The sequence below is a fragment of the Phascolarctos cinereus genome, unplaced genomic scaffold (assembly GCF_003287225.1).
Source record: "Phascolarctos cinereus isolate Bilbo 61053 unplaced genomic scaffold, phaCin_HiC Scaffold_2;HRSCAF=192, whole genome shotgun sequence".
Classification (NCBI taxonomy): Eukaryota; Metazoa; Chordata; class Mammalia; order Diprotodontia; family Phascolarctidae; genus Phascolarctos; species Phascolarctos cinereus.
In genome coordinates, this window is record NW_027555625.1 from 309,136,750 (window position 1) to 309,153,562 (window position 16,813).

Here is a 16,813-nt window from a genome sequence, read left to right on the forward strand (position 1 = left end):
TTAGAATTATGCTCTTTAGCTACCAACCTACTTTAGCTACCAATGTACCAACCTAGTTTTAAGATTGAGCCTACTTAGATATCTTCTAACACTGCATATAGGGGCTCTTTGGGAAGCCAGATTATATATTGATTCATAAAAATGATAACTCTAGAAGGAACCTCAGAGACCATATAGTCCATGTACCCTCCCCTTTTAAATATTAGAAAACTGAGGCCCAGTGAAGTTAAGTCACTTGCAGCCATCCCTGAGTGAGTGACAGAGCCTTCGTCTCCTGAGACCAATTCATTCATTCATTCAATCAGTCAATCATTGATTTATTCATGCAAGATATATGTAAGATATACAGTAAGCAAAGCACTGAGCAATAGCTGATGACACCAGGTGCCTGGAGATGCTTCCCCATCTTTCTAACCAGAGTTCACCTTGGTGATTCAGAACCTAACCTCTATCTTCTGCTCCTCTCTTCTTTCCCCATTCTCCCTCCCTCATTCACCCCAGAGGTGTAGGTGGTAGTAGGACATGAAGCTGTTTATGTACTCTTCTCTGTGCTCTGATCAACCCTTTCGTAAGTGCTATCATGTTCTAGCCATTTGCTATCTTTAGGACTCTAATGGAAATATTCTTGGAGCCCAAGGTAATTAATGACCACAATTTAGTGCCCTAAATCATCCACAGGGTATTAAAATGCCAGCAAAGGGTACTTTTTTTTTAAACAGCAGTCTGAGTCATCTCTGAGTTCATAATTAGTCCTTACCTTTGCGGGTTATGCCTGTCCACACTTTAGAAACAAGCTTCTGCCAGCCCCATGTTGTTGTGAGGTAATCCTCAGGCATCCAGTGATGTCTTCACATCTCTCAAGGCTCACTGATCAAGTGAATATTGCTTTCCCCACGGTTCGTGGAAGATTCACCACTGTTGCATTTAAAATATTGAGTAGCCTTAGGTTTACCAGAAGTATTTACAACTGCACAGGACCTTAGGGATCATTTTGTCTATACTCATCATTTTCCTGATGGTTCCTGAGGAGTGAATTAACTTGCATGGAGCCATCCAATTAATAAAGGGCAGAGCCAGAGGCAAACCCAAACCCAATTCCAAATCCATATTGCTTTCAGCAGGACTGACCATATAAATAAATGAAGTTGATAACTTTGTATGTGGTATGCTTTCATGGTTGTTAGGAAGCCTCCTTTGCCTTAAAAACATCTCTCCACTATTAATCAACCACAGTCCATGTGAATCTACCATTAGGTATTTATTTCTTTGAGTTAATCATTGATTTCTCCATTCTTTAGAAGAACATATAGTATCATAGATATAGATTTGGAGGGGACCTCAAAGGCCTTCTAATCCGAGGCTCTCAGCTTACACATGTGTAAACTGAAGTCCAGGAAGGATTAGATAGATGATTTGCCTAACATTATACAGAGAGTGTTGGAAGCAGAATTTGGGCCCATGTCAAACTCATGTTTGACCCCACTGCCTCCAGAGGCAATGCTCTTTCTACAGTACCATGCTACTAGACTAAAACTAAAATTCCGAAATAGGAATATAGCCCTCCAGGGGATCTTAAGGTTCAGAACTGAAAAGGTACTCAGAGAACATCTAATGCTCAATTCCCTCTTTGAAAAATGAGGAAACAGAGACCCAAAGGAGACAGGGGGATGTCATGGAAATCTTGCATGATCGGGAGTCAGGAAATCTACACTCCAAACACATCTCTACCATTTTCTTTATGACCTTAAACAAGTCACCTAACCTCTCTAAGCCTTAGCTTCCTCAACTGGAAAATTAAGAGATGTTACATTTTGATCTGTAATATCCCTTCCCATCTCTAAATCTCTGACTCTGAGATGGGAACTTATTTGGCCACAGATAATAACAGAGTCAGTCCTTAAACCCAGATATTCTTATTCCTGGCCAGTATAGTTTCTGAATGGTAGAAGGTAAAGGAATAAGCATTTAATGAGCACCTAAGCACTTTACAAATTTCATTTTATCCTCACACCAATCCTGGGAGGCAGGTTTTACAGTTGAGGAAACTGACGCAGATAGCAGTTCAGTTGATTTACCCAGGTCACATAGCTAGGAAGTATGTGAGGCTGTATTTAACTCATATCTTCCTGACTCAAGGCCCGGTGTTCTATTTACAGCACCACCTAGCTGGTAGGTACTATATGCTAATGTAGAGATAGCAATACACTAGACATCATGAACTGTATGACAACCTTCTTTCTTCCTCTAACCCCTCCCTCCCCACCCCTGCCCCCACCCCCATAAAGCAGCCTAATTTGGCTCTAGAATGCAAGTATTATTATAGAAGTTCTGAAAACATAGACAGGACCAAGATGTTGGCTGGGCTAGATGGCTTCCGAGGTCCCTTCCAGCTCTGAGATTCGGTCATCCTTATCCATCTACAAACATGGGACCATTCATTCATCTCCTCTGTGTGACATACATTTCTTCATAACTTTATAAATTGTTCCCAATTGTTCCACTCACACTGTACTCCATCTGTGATCTCCATCCCTTTGTAATAGCTGTCCTCATGTCTAGATTGCTTTCCCTCCTTATCTTTACCTCTTAGAAACCCTGGTTTCCTTCAACACTCAACTCAGATCTTATCTTCTATAGGAAACCTTTTCTGAGCCCCTGGATGCTTATACCCTCCCTCTGCAAAAGTGCCTTGTATTCATTTAGATGGTCCTTGACACACTGTAAGCATTTAATGTTTGTTTCTTTCTTTCCTTCAGTTTGTGTGTGTGTGTGTGTGTGTACCTGTGTGTATACAAAAAATATGTATATGTAGATATACAAAATGTACATCTATCTTTCCATCTATATAATATAGATAGAAAGGAAGGAAATAAGCATTTATAATACACACAAACATATATATATATATACATACACAACATGAAAGAAGGAAATAAGCATTTATTATATATATACATATAAATGCACATACATACATTTTGTATGTATATATACATGCACACATACAATTATGTGCACATATGAGTGTATATACGTATATTATATAAAAAGTGAAGGAAGGAAACAAGCATTTGTTTTATATACACACACACACACACACACACACATATATACATATAATTGCAAATACATACATTTTGTATGTATATACACATGCACACATACAATTATGTGTACATGTAATAAGAATGTATATACATATATAAAGTGAAGGAAGGAAATAAGCATTTGTTTTATACGTACATACATAAACATACAAATTGCTTTACACATATATATGGTATATATAATTGTGTGTATATATATAATATGTATGTGTTTGTGTGTATATGTGTATGTATGTATATACATATGTGGTGTACAGGGTGAAGTGAGGAGACAAGCATTTGTTTTATACACACACAAATGTACACATTGCTTTACATATATATTTTGTGTATGTATAGATACGCAAAATGTATACACACATGTATGTATGCATATATGCATGCATATATGTATGTGTATACATGTGTGTATGTGTATACACACATTTATGTATGGTCATGATGCCCCTTCCCCATTAAAATAGAAGCTACTTAAGGACAAGGAGTGTTTGACTATTGTCCTTGTATTTCCAGAAATTAATATAGACTCTAGGAGTATTTGTAGTTGAATGAGCAATGGATTTGAAATTTAGGATCTGGGCTGGAATCCCAGCTTTGCTTCTTCTTATTCATGGGACCTTGGGCAAGTCACTTTACTCATCTGGGCCTCGGTTTCATTAGTAAAATGAGATAGTGACTTGATGGCCTCTAATAGTCATTTCAGGTATAAATCCAAGATCCCATGATCTGTAATCCTATAAGCATTCATTATTTGGTTGATTGATTTATTTATCCATTTATTATTTCATTCGTGGTATATTTGAGCTCTGATATTCCAAGACATGATTAATAAGCACTCACTGACTGCCTCAGTGCCCCTACCACCACAATAAACATTTATTAATCTCTCCTACACACAAATCACTGGACTAGTTTCAGGGGTAACAAGGATAGTGTGGCCTAGTGGATAGAGTGGTGTACTTGTAGTCAGGAAGGTCAGGATTCAAATCCAATCTTTGATAATTGTGACTATGGTCAAATCACTTAACTTCTCTGAGACTCTTGTTTCCTTACCTGTTAATTGAGGATACTATTTCATGCTGTTCCTGTATCACAGGGTTACTTTGAAGTTCAAATGAAAAAAATGTGTATGATAATTTCAGGTTATATCAATCTGTAAGGATTTTGAGTTTGGGCCAGTGCCGAGGATAAACCTGGCCAAAGTGAAGAGCGTTCATTTCTAGTGTGACTGCAAGATGATGAATGTTTTGGCCATACTAACTCCTGGATACCTTCTGCTATGGGAAGAGTACACAAATCCTTGAAATATTGAGGTACATTTAGTGCCCATTGTATGGAAGACAGAGATCACGACTGAAGCAGAAGCAAAGATATCAGGCCCTTTGGATATTGAAGGCATTTTGGACTTAAAATTCATCAGTAAATGTCATTGGGCTCTGTAACACATTCTATTAGCACCTTCATGAAAAGTGGTTTATTGGCTGTTTTCCAATGTGTCAGCTAAGCTTAGAGCAGCTCCTCTCAGGAAGGAGTCATAATGAGTGAGTTCTGATGGGCAAGAGGAAGAAATAGATTCTGAACTGAGCCACTATTCCAAGTGCCTGGAGGATGTCACTTGCGTGTGAGGTCCTGAGCTCCAAAACTGTGGGAGAACAACATTGACTTGAATTACCACCCCCTCTCACCACCCCCACACTGTCCTCAATTTAAGCATAGTTGAAATAGCAAGGTATATCAGAATGAGCACCAGATTTGTCTTTGTCTTCAAGAAATCTGCATTCTCTTAGAGGCAACTCCATTTTTTAATGAAGTAGAATATGTGACTTGTGCCATCAGTAAGATCATGAGACTTACTAAGGGGGACTTACTTCTGGTTTGTGGTGGCAGCAAATGGAGAGAATCAAGGAAGGTTTCATGGTAGAAGTTGTATGTAGGCCAAGTCCTTAAGGATAGGTAGGATAACAGACAACAAATAGATCCAAGGGAGTGTTATTTCAAGTGTCCAGAATGTCATTAAGAATAAGAGATAGGTTCCAGGGACTTCAAGTAGACCAGTTTGTTTTGAATTATTAACAAAAATGTATTGGAAACAAAGCTAAAATGATGATTTGGCCTTAGATTGGAGGTGGGGAGGAAGATAGGATTTTAATTCTAAGCTTAGGAATTTAAACTACTTATTAGTCAGTGGGGTGATATTAAAGGACGTTGAATAGGGCTTGACTGAATTCACTTAAAACATTTAAAAAATAAATCAACTATTTATAACATCTCATCCCTTCTTATGCTAAGCATAATGGTCCCTGCCCTCAAGAAACTTACCCTTGTAAGTATAATGGTCAGATAATACTATAAAGTGGGTGAGACACTGGTGGGATTAATAATAATAACAGTGCAATAGCACTTTACAATTTATTATCATCATAATATAAGTAACTACATTTACATAGTGCTTTTAAAGTTTACAAAGCAATTTACATGCTTTATCTCATTTGAGCCTTATAACAGTCTTGTGAGATAGGTGTTACAGGTATATTCTTACTTTATAGATGAGAAAACTGAAGCTCAGAAAGGTTAAGTCAGGGGTGGGGAACTTGTGGCCCTCTAGGTCCTCAAGTATGGCCCTTTGACTGAATCCAAACTTCACAGAACATATCCCCTTAATAAAAGGATTTGTTCTGTGAAGTTTGGATTCAGTCAAAGGGCCACACTTGAGGACCTAGAGGGCCACATGTTGTTCTGTGAATTTTGGATTCAATCAAAGGGCCACACTTGAGGACCTAGAGGGCCACATGTGGCCTCCAGGCTGCAGGTTCCCCACCCCTGGGTTACATGATTTGTCCTAGGTCACAGAGTTACTAAGTTTCAGAGGTGAGATTTGAATCTATATCTTACAACTGCAGGTCCAGCACCCCATTCACTACACCTTTCTATTGGCAGGGTATTTTTTTAAATTTGTTTTTGTCACAACAACCCTATCAAGCAAGGAAAGGTAAAGGTTATTCTCCTTATTTTACATCAATGGAAACTGAGGCCCAGTTAAGTTAAATGATTTGCCCAAGTTCACAAGCTAACTCAGTGCTCTTTCTATTATGCCAAGTGAGTGTCCTGAGGTTGAAATGGCCAGAGTTGAATTTTTCACCCCATAATCCCTTCATTCTTCTGGGCTGCGGTCCCTGCTCAAGCCTACATCTCACTAGCAAAAGCACACAGCCCTCCGTCCTTTCCCCCAGAGCCCTAGACAGAAGATAAAAAACTGAGAAGGCCAGAGGAAAGGGACTGTAACTGCTGCCATTTTTGCTTCTTCTTTTCCTGTGCCAAGAATGGTGATGCTTGCACTATAACCTAGATGAACTAAATGGTTTTTTTTTAAATTTAAAGTATTTTAATGGCAGTTTAAAAGGCCCTGCGGGTCTCCAGAGTCCTCTCCTTTCCTGTCATTTGCAAAAGCTCCAGCAGTTTTGTTCCAACTCTGTGTCAGGCAAGAGTCTTATGAACTTTAGAACAGAGAACTGAATCTGGCCGAGTTTGTGCCTGTCCTGGGGTCTCTGATGCTGATGGAACCTTGGGGCTTGGCATATGGAAGGTCTTTGGAAATGACAGCGGAAGGCACACTGGATAGAGTGGCGGTAAAACTGAATCCCATTACTCATACTTATCAGCTTCGTGACTGGGTCTTAGCCTCCATTTATACACCCCAACAAATAAGTATTATACTATCTTTCCTGCCTAGCTCACTGGGTTGTGTGTAGTGAATATCAAATTTAAAAAAAGAAGAATATGAAGTACTTTGCAAATCTTTGCAAAGAAAGGAAACAAGCATTTGTTAATTTCTTACTATATGCCAAACACTTTGCCAAGTGCTTTACAAATATTATCTTATTTGATCCTCTCAACAACCTTGGGAGGTAGGTGCTAAAGCAGACAGAGGTAAGTGACTCACCCAAGGTCACAAAGCTGTTTTTTTCATTAGTTTATTTTGATTTATCAACAATCACTTCCATATACTTTTGAGTTTAAAATTTTTCTCCTCCTTCCTCCCCCACCACTCTCCCCAAGACAGCGCACGATCTGATATAGGCTATACATATACATTCCTATTAAACATATTTTCACGTTAGTGATGTTGTAACTAAGAATTAGAACCAATAGGAGGAACCACCAGAAAGAGAAAACAAAACTCGAACAGAAGAGGAAAAAAATAGCAAATAGTATGCTTCGATCTGCATTCAAACTCCATAGTTTTTTCTTTGGATGTAGATAGCATTTTCCATCACAAGGCCTTTGGAGATGTCTTAGATCCTTGTATTGCTGGGAAGGGTTAGGTTTATCAATATTAGTCATCGAACAACGTGGCTGTTATTGTGTGTACTGTTCTCTTGGTTCTGCTCACTTCACTTAGCATCAGAACATATAAGTCTTTCTTGGTTTTTCTGAAGTCAGCCTGTAACAAAGCTATTAATTATCTGAGGCTATTACCAATTTGGTGGCTACTGCTACAATCTTACTAGTTGGCTGTGGTACCTGTAAAGGACCTTTCAAGATGTCCCCTGAGCAATCCTGTCTCAGAATAATCATTCACCTAATATCAGAAAAAATAAACAGAAGAAAAACAGAGATGCTTGCTCAGAGACCCTTGGAGGCCAGGTAAGAAGAGGGAGAAATGTGACCAACTGTTCTTCCCCTACCTGTAGCTCAAAGGAACCCTTTTCACTCAAAAATGCTAAGGAAAGAAATTGAAAGGTGAGCAGGTCACACTTTTTGTATGCATACTCAGTTCCAGTAAACTCTGAGTCAGCAGGTTTTTTTTTTCAGTTTACAGCCAACAAGACATTTTATCATCCATATAATACCAACTTCTGAGTCACTCATGCCCAGGAAACAGCTTTCTAAATGTTCCAAGTGGTAGGACTAGAAGAAAGCAGAGAGTAACTGGGCATGTTCTAAGGACTAAAACCAGGCATTTGTTCTAGCCTTTCAGGTGTAGAAATCACTTTGTAAAACTCAAGACAGAAATGTGGGTTATTGTAGTTAGAACAGTTATTGCATATGTACACATGTACAGTACCATTATAACTTCCACTCATATAATTTCTGTGGCATCCTATTGAGCCCAAGTGTGGAAGGTGAAAGAAAAAAGCACCCAAGACTTGGAGTTAATTAAGGACATGTTAAGGATAGATGGAGAGGAGGCATATGCTATATTGGGAAAATTAGGATACAGGTGGAACTTGATGAGAGCAACTCAGTGAGGTCTGTGTTTACCCAGAAATCTCATGGATCTTTATTTCTGACAAATGAAGAGTAGGAGTCAGCTTATGTTCATTTCTATGTTCTATAGGAGCTAGTATGGAGTGTGTGCATGTGTATGCACATGCAGAGGGTATTATGTTACTGATATATATGAGTAGTAATTTTTATTTAAGCTTAGTGTATATTATTTCTGGTTCAAATCATCCTTAAGAGCATAAATTAAACATTAAAAACAAACAGAAAAAACCCCACAAGAAGTTTAGAAGGAGACATGAGTGTCAATTTTCTTACTACCTTGTTAAATTTAGCATATGCTTTTAAAACAAACTATGCGTAATATAAGTTCGTAATTCCACATACCATCTTCTTTATTGCTCATTTTATACAGGATTGTTTATTTATTGATAGTTACATCCGTAATAAAAAAGGAAATTTAATTTTAAAAAGTGATATGATGAAAGGAGCTTTGGATTCAGAAGCTGAGGATCTCAGTTCATATCCTAACTTTACTCTGAGTATCAACTTGGAACAAATCACTCTTACTCTTTGAGCCTATTTTTTACTCATAGTAAAAAGAGGGAATTGAATTTACTAATGTCTAAGGTACCTTTAGCTCCCAAATGTATGAATAACCACTTGCCTACAAGATATCTAGCCTATCCCTACACCTAGGTTTCCCCTACCCCTCTTTTTTACTGTTGAGGAAAGCAAGGAGAGATTAAATAACTTTCCAAAAGTCACACATATAGCTGGAATCACAGATAGGATTTGAACCCAGCTTCTTTGAACCAGGGCCAATATTCTTTCTACTGGACAGCACAGAAAAGGATCTAGGGCTTAGGTTATAGACTACTCCTAGTACAGTGTTCTGCCCAGAAACTCCTGCATTTTAGCAGCAGTAAGAGTAACATGATGCATTATTTATTGAGTTATGTAGATCCTCAAATAAACTACCGGTATTATAGACTCTTGATTTTTAGAACTCAAAGAGAACTTATTAGGAAATTAGAAAGTGACTTGCTTAAAGTCAGACAAGAGAATGAAAGAGCAGGGACTTAGAACCCTGATTCTCCTTTGCCCCAGCTCAGTATTTTGCTTGTAGAGTAGCTTGAATACCCAACAACTACCCTTAGCTATAAGAACATACTGTCATAACATGTGATAGAATTTCTCCTTTAGTGTCCTGGCTAATAACCATCTCAGCCGTCTTTTATGAAGTAGCCCCGATCTAGTCACAGAATCTCATAGAGGTGATAGAAGTAAAGATTACAGTGGAATTGCGGTATGTGTTTAGAATATAAATTTATACTGTTTCATGCAATACCTGTGTGCTAACAAGTTGGGTGAAAATTGAATTTTTGTAAATAAAATCCAATGTAAATTCAATTAAAAACATGTATGAAGTGTTTCTCAGGTGCAACGAACTTCATTATGTACATAGTCTGGGTATACAATGCTAGGGATACAAGGAGTAGAGAGATAGATAGAAAGACAGACAGACATATAGATAGATAGATAGAATGGAACCAATCTTTGTCCTCAAGGAGCTTACAGTTTAATGATGGGGGGGTGAGGAAAGCAGATTTGTTGGATTACAATTTGTACACAGAAAAATAAATATTAAGCAGTTTGGGAAGGAATTACTTTGAAATATCTAACATTTTTTTAAAAAAATTTTTTCTTTCTCTATTTTTATAATGTAAAGCATATTCAGGAGACACAAATTCTAGTCTAGATTCTACTATTGACTAGCTGCATGATTTGGACAAGCTAATTCACATAGGATGATAGATTTAAAGCTAGATAGGACTTTAGAGGTCACCTGGTTCAATCCCCTCAATTTACAGGTTTGGGTCTCACTTTCCTATTCAATGAATGGACTATATGATCTCTAAGATCACTTCTGGCACAGGCATTCTGTGCTATAAATGTCTTTCCAGGTCTAACAGTCTATGTTCAATGTTAAAACATTTTGTATTCCAAAGACTCTTCCAATTTTATAATATGATGGTTCTATGATTCATATTGAGTATGCTGGGTAAAGAGTGGAAGAAGTTAAAAAACTTGCCAAGTTTATGATGTCCAAGAAGCTGATTCTAATGTTTTCCAATTTTCTTATAGGGGGAATAGGTTTTGGAAGAACCAAAGGAAACTCAGGCTCTGAGGCAGATGATGAGACACAGCTGACCTTCTACACAGAGCAATATCGGAGTAGGCGTAGAAGCAAAGGTAAGCTTCCTCATCCATGAAGGGCATTGGGAAAGATCTCAGGTCAGGGAAGCTTGAGGTGGTGAGCCAAGCTAGGATCAATTCAAGTACTTGAAACACAAATACTGAGAACTGTCCAGAGACTGGCACCTATAATTCATCCCAAATCTGAATGAAGCCTTTCAGGTATAAGATGGTGGGCATGTCATTCATTCTTCTTTTTTTCACAGTCTTTTTTTGTGAATTTTCCCCTGTCACCAGCTACTCCCTGTTGCCTTCCTCAATCACCAGTCTCCCATAACTCTACCAGTTCTCTAGCACTTAGAATAAAAGCAAGAGGAGAATGGACCTCTATAACCTGGATTATTTCATTATAATTAAAGAAAGAATAATAACAGTATTTCTGGTCATAAATAAAAGTTAAGGAAAGGGTGAAATGAAACCAAATTACTGGTTTCTGCATAAGCAGTTTAGCCACCTGGCTAACCTCATTTATTTAACCAAGCTATTTCCATTGTATTTGCATTTTGGCATAGACAATAGTGGAATACTTCTTCCTTCTTCCCTCCCTGATATCACTCATTCTCCTATTATTTTGTTCCCATCTTTCCTGATAGCATCATAGACTTTCAGAGTTGGAGGAGACAGCAGATGTCATTGAACCCAACTTTTAACCCAATAGGAACCCCTTTTACAACCTTCCAATAAGTACTTAAACAACCTCCACTCAAAGGTTTCTAATTTTGGGAAACCTATTGCCTCCTCAAAGTAGCCCTTTCCACTATTAGTCATCTCTTTTATGAAACTTTTCTTTGTATCAAGCTGAAATCTGACTTTGTGCAACTCTCATCCATTCTGACTACTTCTACTTTTTCTTTGAGCCCAAATAAAATAAGTCTACATGATAATACTTTTAAATACTTGAAAAAAATTTCATACCTGAGTTTCCTCATCAATAAAATAAGGGGATAGAAATATGTGGCCTCTGTGATCCCATCTAGCTCTAGATCTCTGATCTTATGTCCTTACTTTAAGCCTTCTCTTCTTCAGGCTAAAAATCCATATTTCCTTCAAGTCATATAGCATTATTCTCTATATCCTCCTTGTCTCAGGTAATCTCTTCTGGACATGCTACAGTTTTCCAGTGTCATTCCTAAAATGTGTTACCCAGAACTGACCACATTACTTCACGTGTTTTCTGACCACGGCAGGGCACAGTGGAATTCCCACTCCCTCCTCCTGGACAAATGTGTCTCTTTTTATGTAGCTTGCCATATCATTTTGTTGGGCTGCCATGGGATGCTATTGGTGCATATTGGGTGTTGTCCCCTAGACATCTTTGACATGATTTTCTAGTCAAGTATCCTCTACCCTATCTTTCAACAATTCATTTTTAAATGCAAGTGCAGGACTTCATAGAGATCTCTTAAAATTTGTCTTATTACAATGTGCTTATTGCCAAAGCTTGAGGTCTTTCTAGATCTTGATTGTATTGTCCAACTTATTAGTTATGCTTAGCTTCATAGAATCTGATAAACATCTATCTATGCCTTCATCCAGGTCACTGATAAAGCAAGATGATTTCCTCTCCATGTTCTTCCTTTCTTCCTCACTCATTCTCACCCTTCTTTGTTCTTCATCATTCCTTTCATCACCAAATAAGATTTTTAGCTTGCCGTTTGTTCTGACAATCCAATTTGAGCTTTTATTCCACTGATTCTCAGTTCCCCTTCACAATAATTGTCATCCTCTTGACATTAAGATTGTTTAAAAAAGTACTGTCTTCCTTCATCCCTCTTCTTCTTCCTTCTCCCATTTTTAATCTCTTTTCTCCTCTTCCCTAATTTTATGTCCTCTTTTCTCTTATTCATCTTTGGTCTCCTATTCCATACCTTCCCCCCTTGTAATCCTCTTCCTCTCATCTTTTTTTTTCCTCTTCTTCAAATTTGCCTGATGGTTGTTTCCTGAGCTGAAATTCCTGTCCTATTAGCCTATCATGCATCACCCCCATCCAACTGGGGTTAAAGCTTTTCTGCATCTAATTTGTTTGTTGTTTGTTAAGCATACTGGACTTAGCAATGTGCAGATACAGCACGGGCCCCGGGAACTAGAAGTCAGAGTCTGATTTAGATATTAAATGGGATGGCCAAAAAGAGTCAAGTGAATTTCTTTACCATTGTCTGTAGGCTTTTGCATGGAGTCTCATTTGTTGCACAGAGCATCACCAGAAAGGACAAGCTAAATTGAATATAGTAATGAAAGATCATTGACTATCCCAAGGTAAAACACCAAGTTAGAGACCAGTATTGAGAGGGTTATTGAACCATAAACCTGTAAGATTCTTGAGGTTGTGTTTGGAAAGTGAACATGAGGAGGAAGAGACAGGGGCTAGGTAAGAAAGTATGAAAAAGAAGAGTGGCCAAGTGGATTATGGGCCAGAATTCAGGACAACATAGAACCCTGCCATTGACTTAACATCTGACTGCATGCAAGTTACTTGTTTCCTTTGGTCCTCAGTTTATTCACCTATATAATTGGGATAATAATGCAAAATCTTAAAGTCACAAAACCCCATGGTTGGAAGAAACCTTAGAAGCCCTCTAGTTCAACTTGAACTTCAACAGAAATTTCCTCCACACCATTTTGTCAGTAGGTTATCCAGTATCTGCTTGAAAATTTGCTGCAAAGGTAGGGGATCTATCCTTTCCTGAGACAGCCCATTCTATACTATTTTGAGGAAGTTCACATTGCTAAGAAGGTTTTCTTTACAATTTTCCCTGCATACATCAGAGGGCATTTGCAACATTCCAACAAGAAGATAGATGTGAAAATGCTTTTAAAATTTCAAAGTGCTATAAAATTGTAAGGTACTATTGGTCAAATTGTCCACTTGGAGGTGGATGTGAAAGCCAGAATGGATGAGACAAGAAAGCCAGGGAGGAAATAAGGAGTTAGAAAGTAATGGAGAAGGAAAGCAGGGGAGATTACCAGAAGGACAGTCATTGATCTTTCTTCCTATGTTACATATATCTCTGCTTTTTACTGTGATGTGACAGGTGACTTCTTGTCACTCATCTCATTGGAAAGGTGATATTGTCTTCTCCTCTCCTCTTATGTCTCTTAGATAATAAATGTTGTTTATTTATATCTTTCCCTGTACTATTTCATTTTTATGGTAAAGGGTACATGGCAATGCATCATTCACCAAATAAAAGTAGAATGCATGGAAATAAACAGTATTTTCTTGATCAAACTTGAACTTGGTGAATGTCTCCCAGAGACTGAATCATAGAATGGCTGACCTAAAAGTGGATTTGGCAGATAGAATGTAAGAGTTTAATGGGGCCTTCCTAGCCTGTGGGGCCCTCATGCCCTTCCCTTCATCCTTCACCTCCACTTTCCTCTGCTGCTCTCCCATGGACACTTTGGGAATATAGCCTCAGAATGGAATGAGCATTCTTCCCCTTAAATATGTCGTCCCTATGCTCATTAGTCCCACCTTTCCCCCTTTATCACCATTATCTCTCCCTTACCCTTTCTCTCACAACCATATCTCCATATAGCATTACGTTCCTTCAAAATGCAGTGAGTCAGCAAAGCTCTCTGTGTCAGGGTGAGACAGCCTGGCTGTGTCTGTGGCCGAGAAGGAGATGACTGAATGCACAAGGATAGGGAAATAGAGGGGAGGAAAGGAAAGAATAGGAGCCAAGTTGATCATACTGTGGATGCCTGCTTAATTCACGATAAATCCTCTACCGTGCCTGCGGATAGAAGCTGAGCTATGTATCCCAATCAAGCTTTTGTTGTTATTGTTGCTGCTGTCATTTGTAGCACTAATATAGCTACAAGGGATCTTACATTAGAGACCACCTAGTCCAGTCATCTCATTTTGCAAATGAGGTGTCTAGATCCCATAATAGTTAAGTGATTTGCCTAATGCCACGCAGTTGGTAAGAACCAAAGTTGAGACCCAAATCCAGATACCATTACTCCAAATATTGTGTTCTTTACCTATGACATATGTTCTAAAGGAGGCAACCTTTGATAGAGCAGAAGTCCTTCAAAAGGTAGCTGGGTCATTGGCGAATCTGAAAGAAGTCAGGAGAGTTGGATTCTACCTCTCTGTTCCTGTTACTTACTGCCTGTGTTATCTTGATAGCATCTTTAGCCTCTCTTTGTCATCTATCCATTGAGGGGACTGGACCAATGTTGTGGGAAAAGCCCTGGTGAGAAGACCTAGACTTGAATTCCAGTTCCGTTATTAACCAGCTGTGTAAATTTGGGCAGGTCACTTTCTCTCTTTTTGCCTCTGTTTCCTCATATTTAAAGTCAGTGCCTTGGACCAGCTGATCCTTAAAATCCCATCCAACTCCAATCTCTTGAAAGGCAGGGTGGTCTAGTAGAAAGGGCACTGGACTTAGACTCAAAAGACCTGGTTTCAAATCCTGATGATTCTGACAGTATCTGTTGACCATGGAAAAGTCACTTAATCTCTAAACCTAAGCCTCTTCATCTGAAAATGAGTGTGTTGGTCTCTGAGATCTCTTGCAGCTCTAAATCCATGGTCCTATGATCTCCCTAGGACCTCATTTCCTCATTTATAAAATGAAGATTATAATAGTTATGTGTTCCCAATCTAACAGGACAGTTTTGGAGAAAGTATTTTGCAGACCTTAAAACACTATAAAATCATAATCTGTTATTGTCCTATAGATGGTCTATAACAAGGATAGGCAAAATCTGGCTGGGGGGTGGGGGCAAATACTGCCTTTTGCTTGTTTTTGTATGGAGCCCTTCTTAAACTTGCAGGCCATCCGAAAACAGGCTAAGGACTTGATTTGGTCCTCTGCCAATTCCCAGTATCTAAGATAGCCTCAGGCTCTAACAGGGGTGTTCTGGGTCCCATAAATGCTGGTTATAACAACAACAACCACAACAATTATTGTTGTTATTATATTCTAAGGCACATTTTCAAAATTCTGAGATTCTGCTTCTGGGTAATGTTTATCAGATTTAAGCTCATTCTTCGAGCTGTAACATCACTGGTAACTTCTTGTTACTTGCCTTTGCAGGAAAGGAGTCTTCCCTTTCCTTCCTCTCTCTTCTTTTTTCATCTCTCCCTGTGGAGAAAAAAAATGAATTTGTCAGGGAAACCTGCAGTGTTTTTCACTCAACTCTATATGTCTCACCTTTTAAAAATGCCTGAGGAAAAAAAAAAACAACTACTACCACCAACCTCAACTACCAAGCAGCAGGAGAATGTCAAGTGCAGTGATTTCCTGGTAGCCGTCAACCTGTTTGCAAATATTGTGTAACCTTGTTTCCTCAAGTTCAGCTGTAGTTTCTGTCATTTGTGAGCAATATAATGTGCTTAATGAGGCTTTGAAGCTGCATGGCAGAGATGAGAAGGGGAGGAGGGGAGCAGAAGGAGAACAGCTTCTAGCCCCCTTCTGCCACCCTGACAAGCAGTGTCTCCATGCGACATTTCTGCAAGCCTTAAAATAAACCAAACTTTCCTGCCTATCATCTCCTCTGTCCGCCTTTGCCACCACTTCAAACCAGCCCACTGCTTCCGAACAGTTAAGAAAGAAGCTTGTATGAGGAACATCTCTCTCCATGACAGATGCACCAGAATGTACTAGAAAGTTAAATTGACTAGGAGTTAAAGGGCCTGCAGTCAAGCCCAAGACATGCCCCATGATGTTTCAGTACCTCTTTTTTCCTCTCTGAAAGTGAAATTGTTAGGCAAAGTCAGGACCAGACTCAGACTCAGGTTACTCCATTTCTTGGGTGTGATAGGAGAGGTGAAGAGGGAAAAAAAAGGGAGAGAAAGCATGAAAAGAGGGAAATGTTCTTTTCTTCTGCCTCTAATAAAACTTATTACATGTAAGCTATAATATATTTTATTTAATAGATATTGGATAGAAAGTTCACAAATCAAATTTTTGCATATCAAATATTGTTTCACATTCAATCAGAGATATCACTATTTTAAGGAATCTAGAAAAGGGTAGTATAGAGGATTTGGGGTCAGAAGGCCTGAGTTGAAATCTTTGCACTTCTACTTAATAGTGATCTTAGACAAGTCACAAATCTTTTTGAGGGGCTTCAGTTTATATCTCTGTAAAATGAGGGCATTTGACTAGGTAATCTTCAGTGTCTTTTGAAGTTCTAATATTCTGAGATTCTGTCATCATTAGTTTATTTTAAAAGCAAAATTTCTTTTTTTTTAATTAATGAAGATTCTC

The 16,813-nt window shown here is 38.5% G+C and overlaps 1 protein-coding gene across 1 annotated transcript in view; it reads left to right on the top strand.

Moving 5' to 3' along the window:
- ASTN2 (astrotactin 2) overlaps nucleotides 1-16,813 on the top strand; it is a 1,115,013-nt gene that overhangs the window by 352,769 nt on the left and 745,431 nt on the right. Inside the window, 1 exon segment of the mRNA XM_020990605.2 lies at nucleotides 10,479-10,586. Coding sequence (XP_020846264.1) covers nucleotides 10,479-10,586 — 108 coding nt within the window.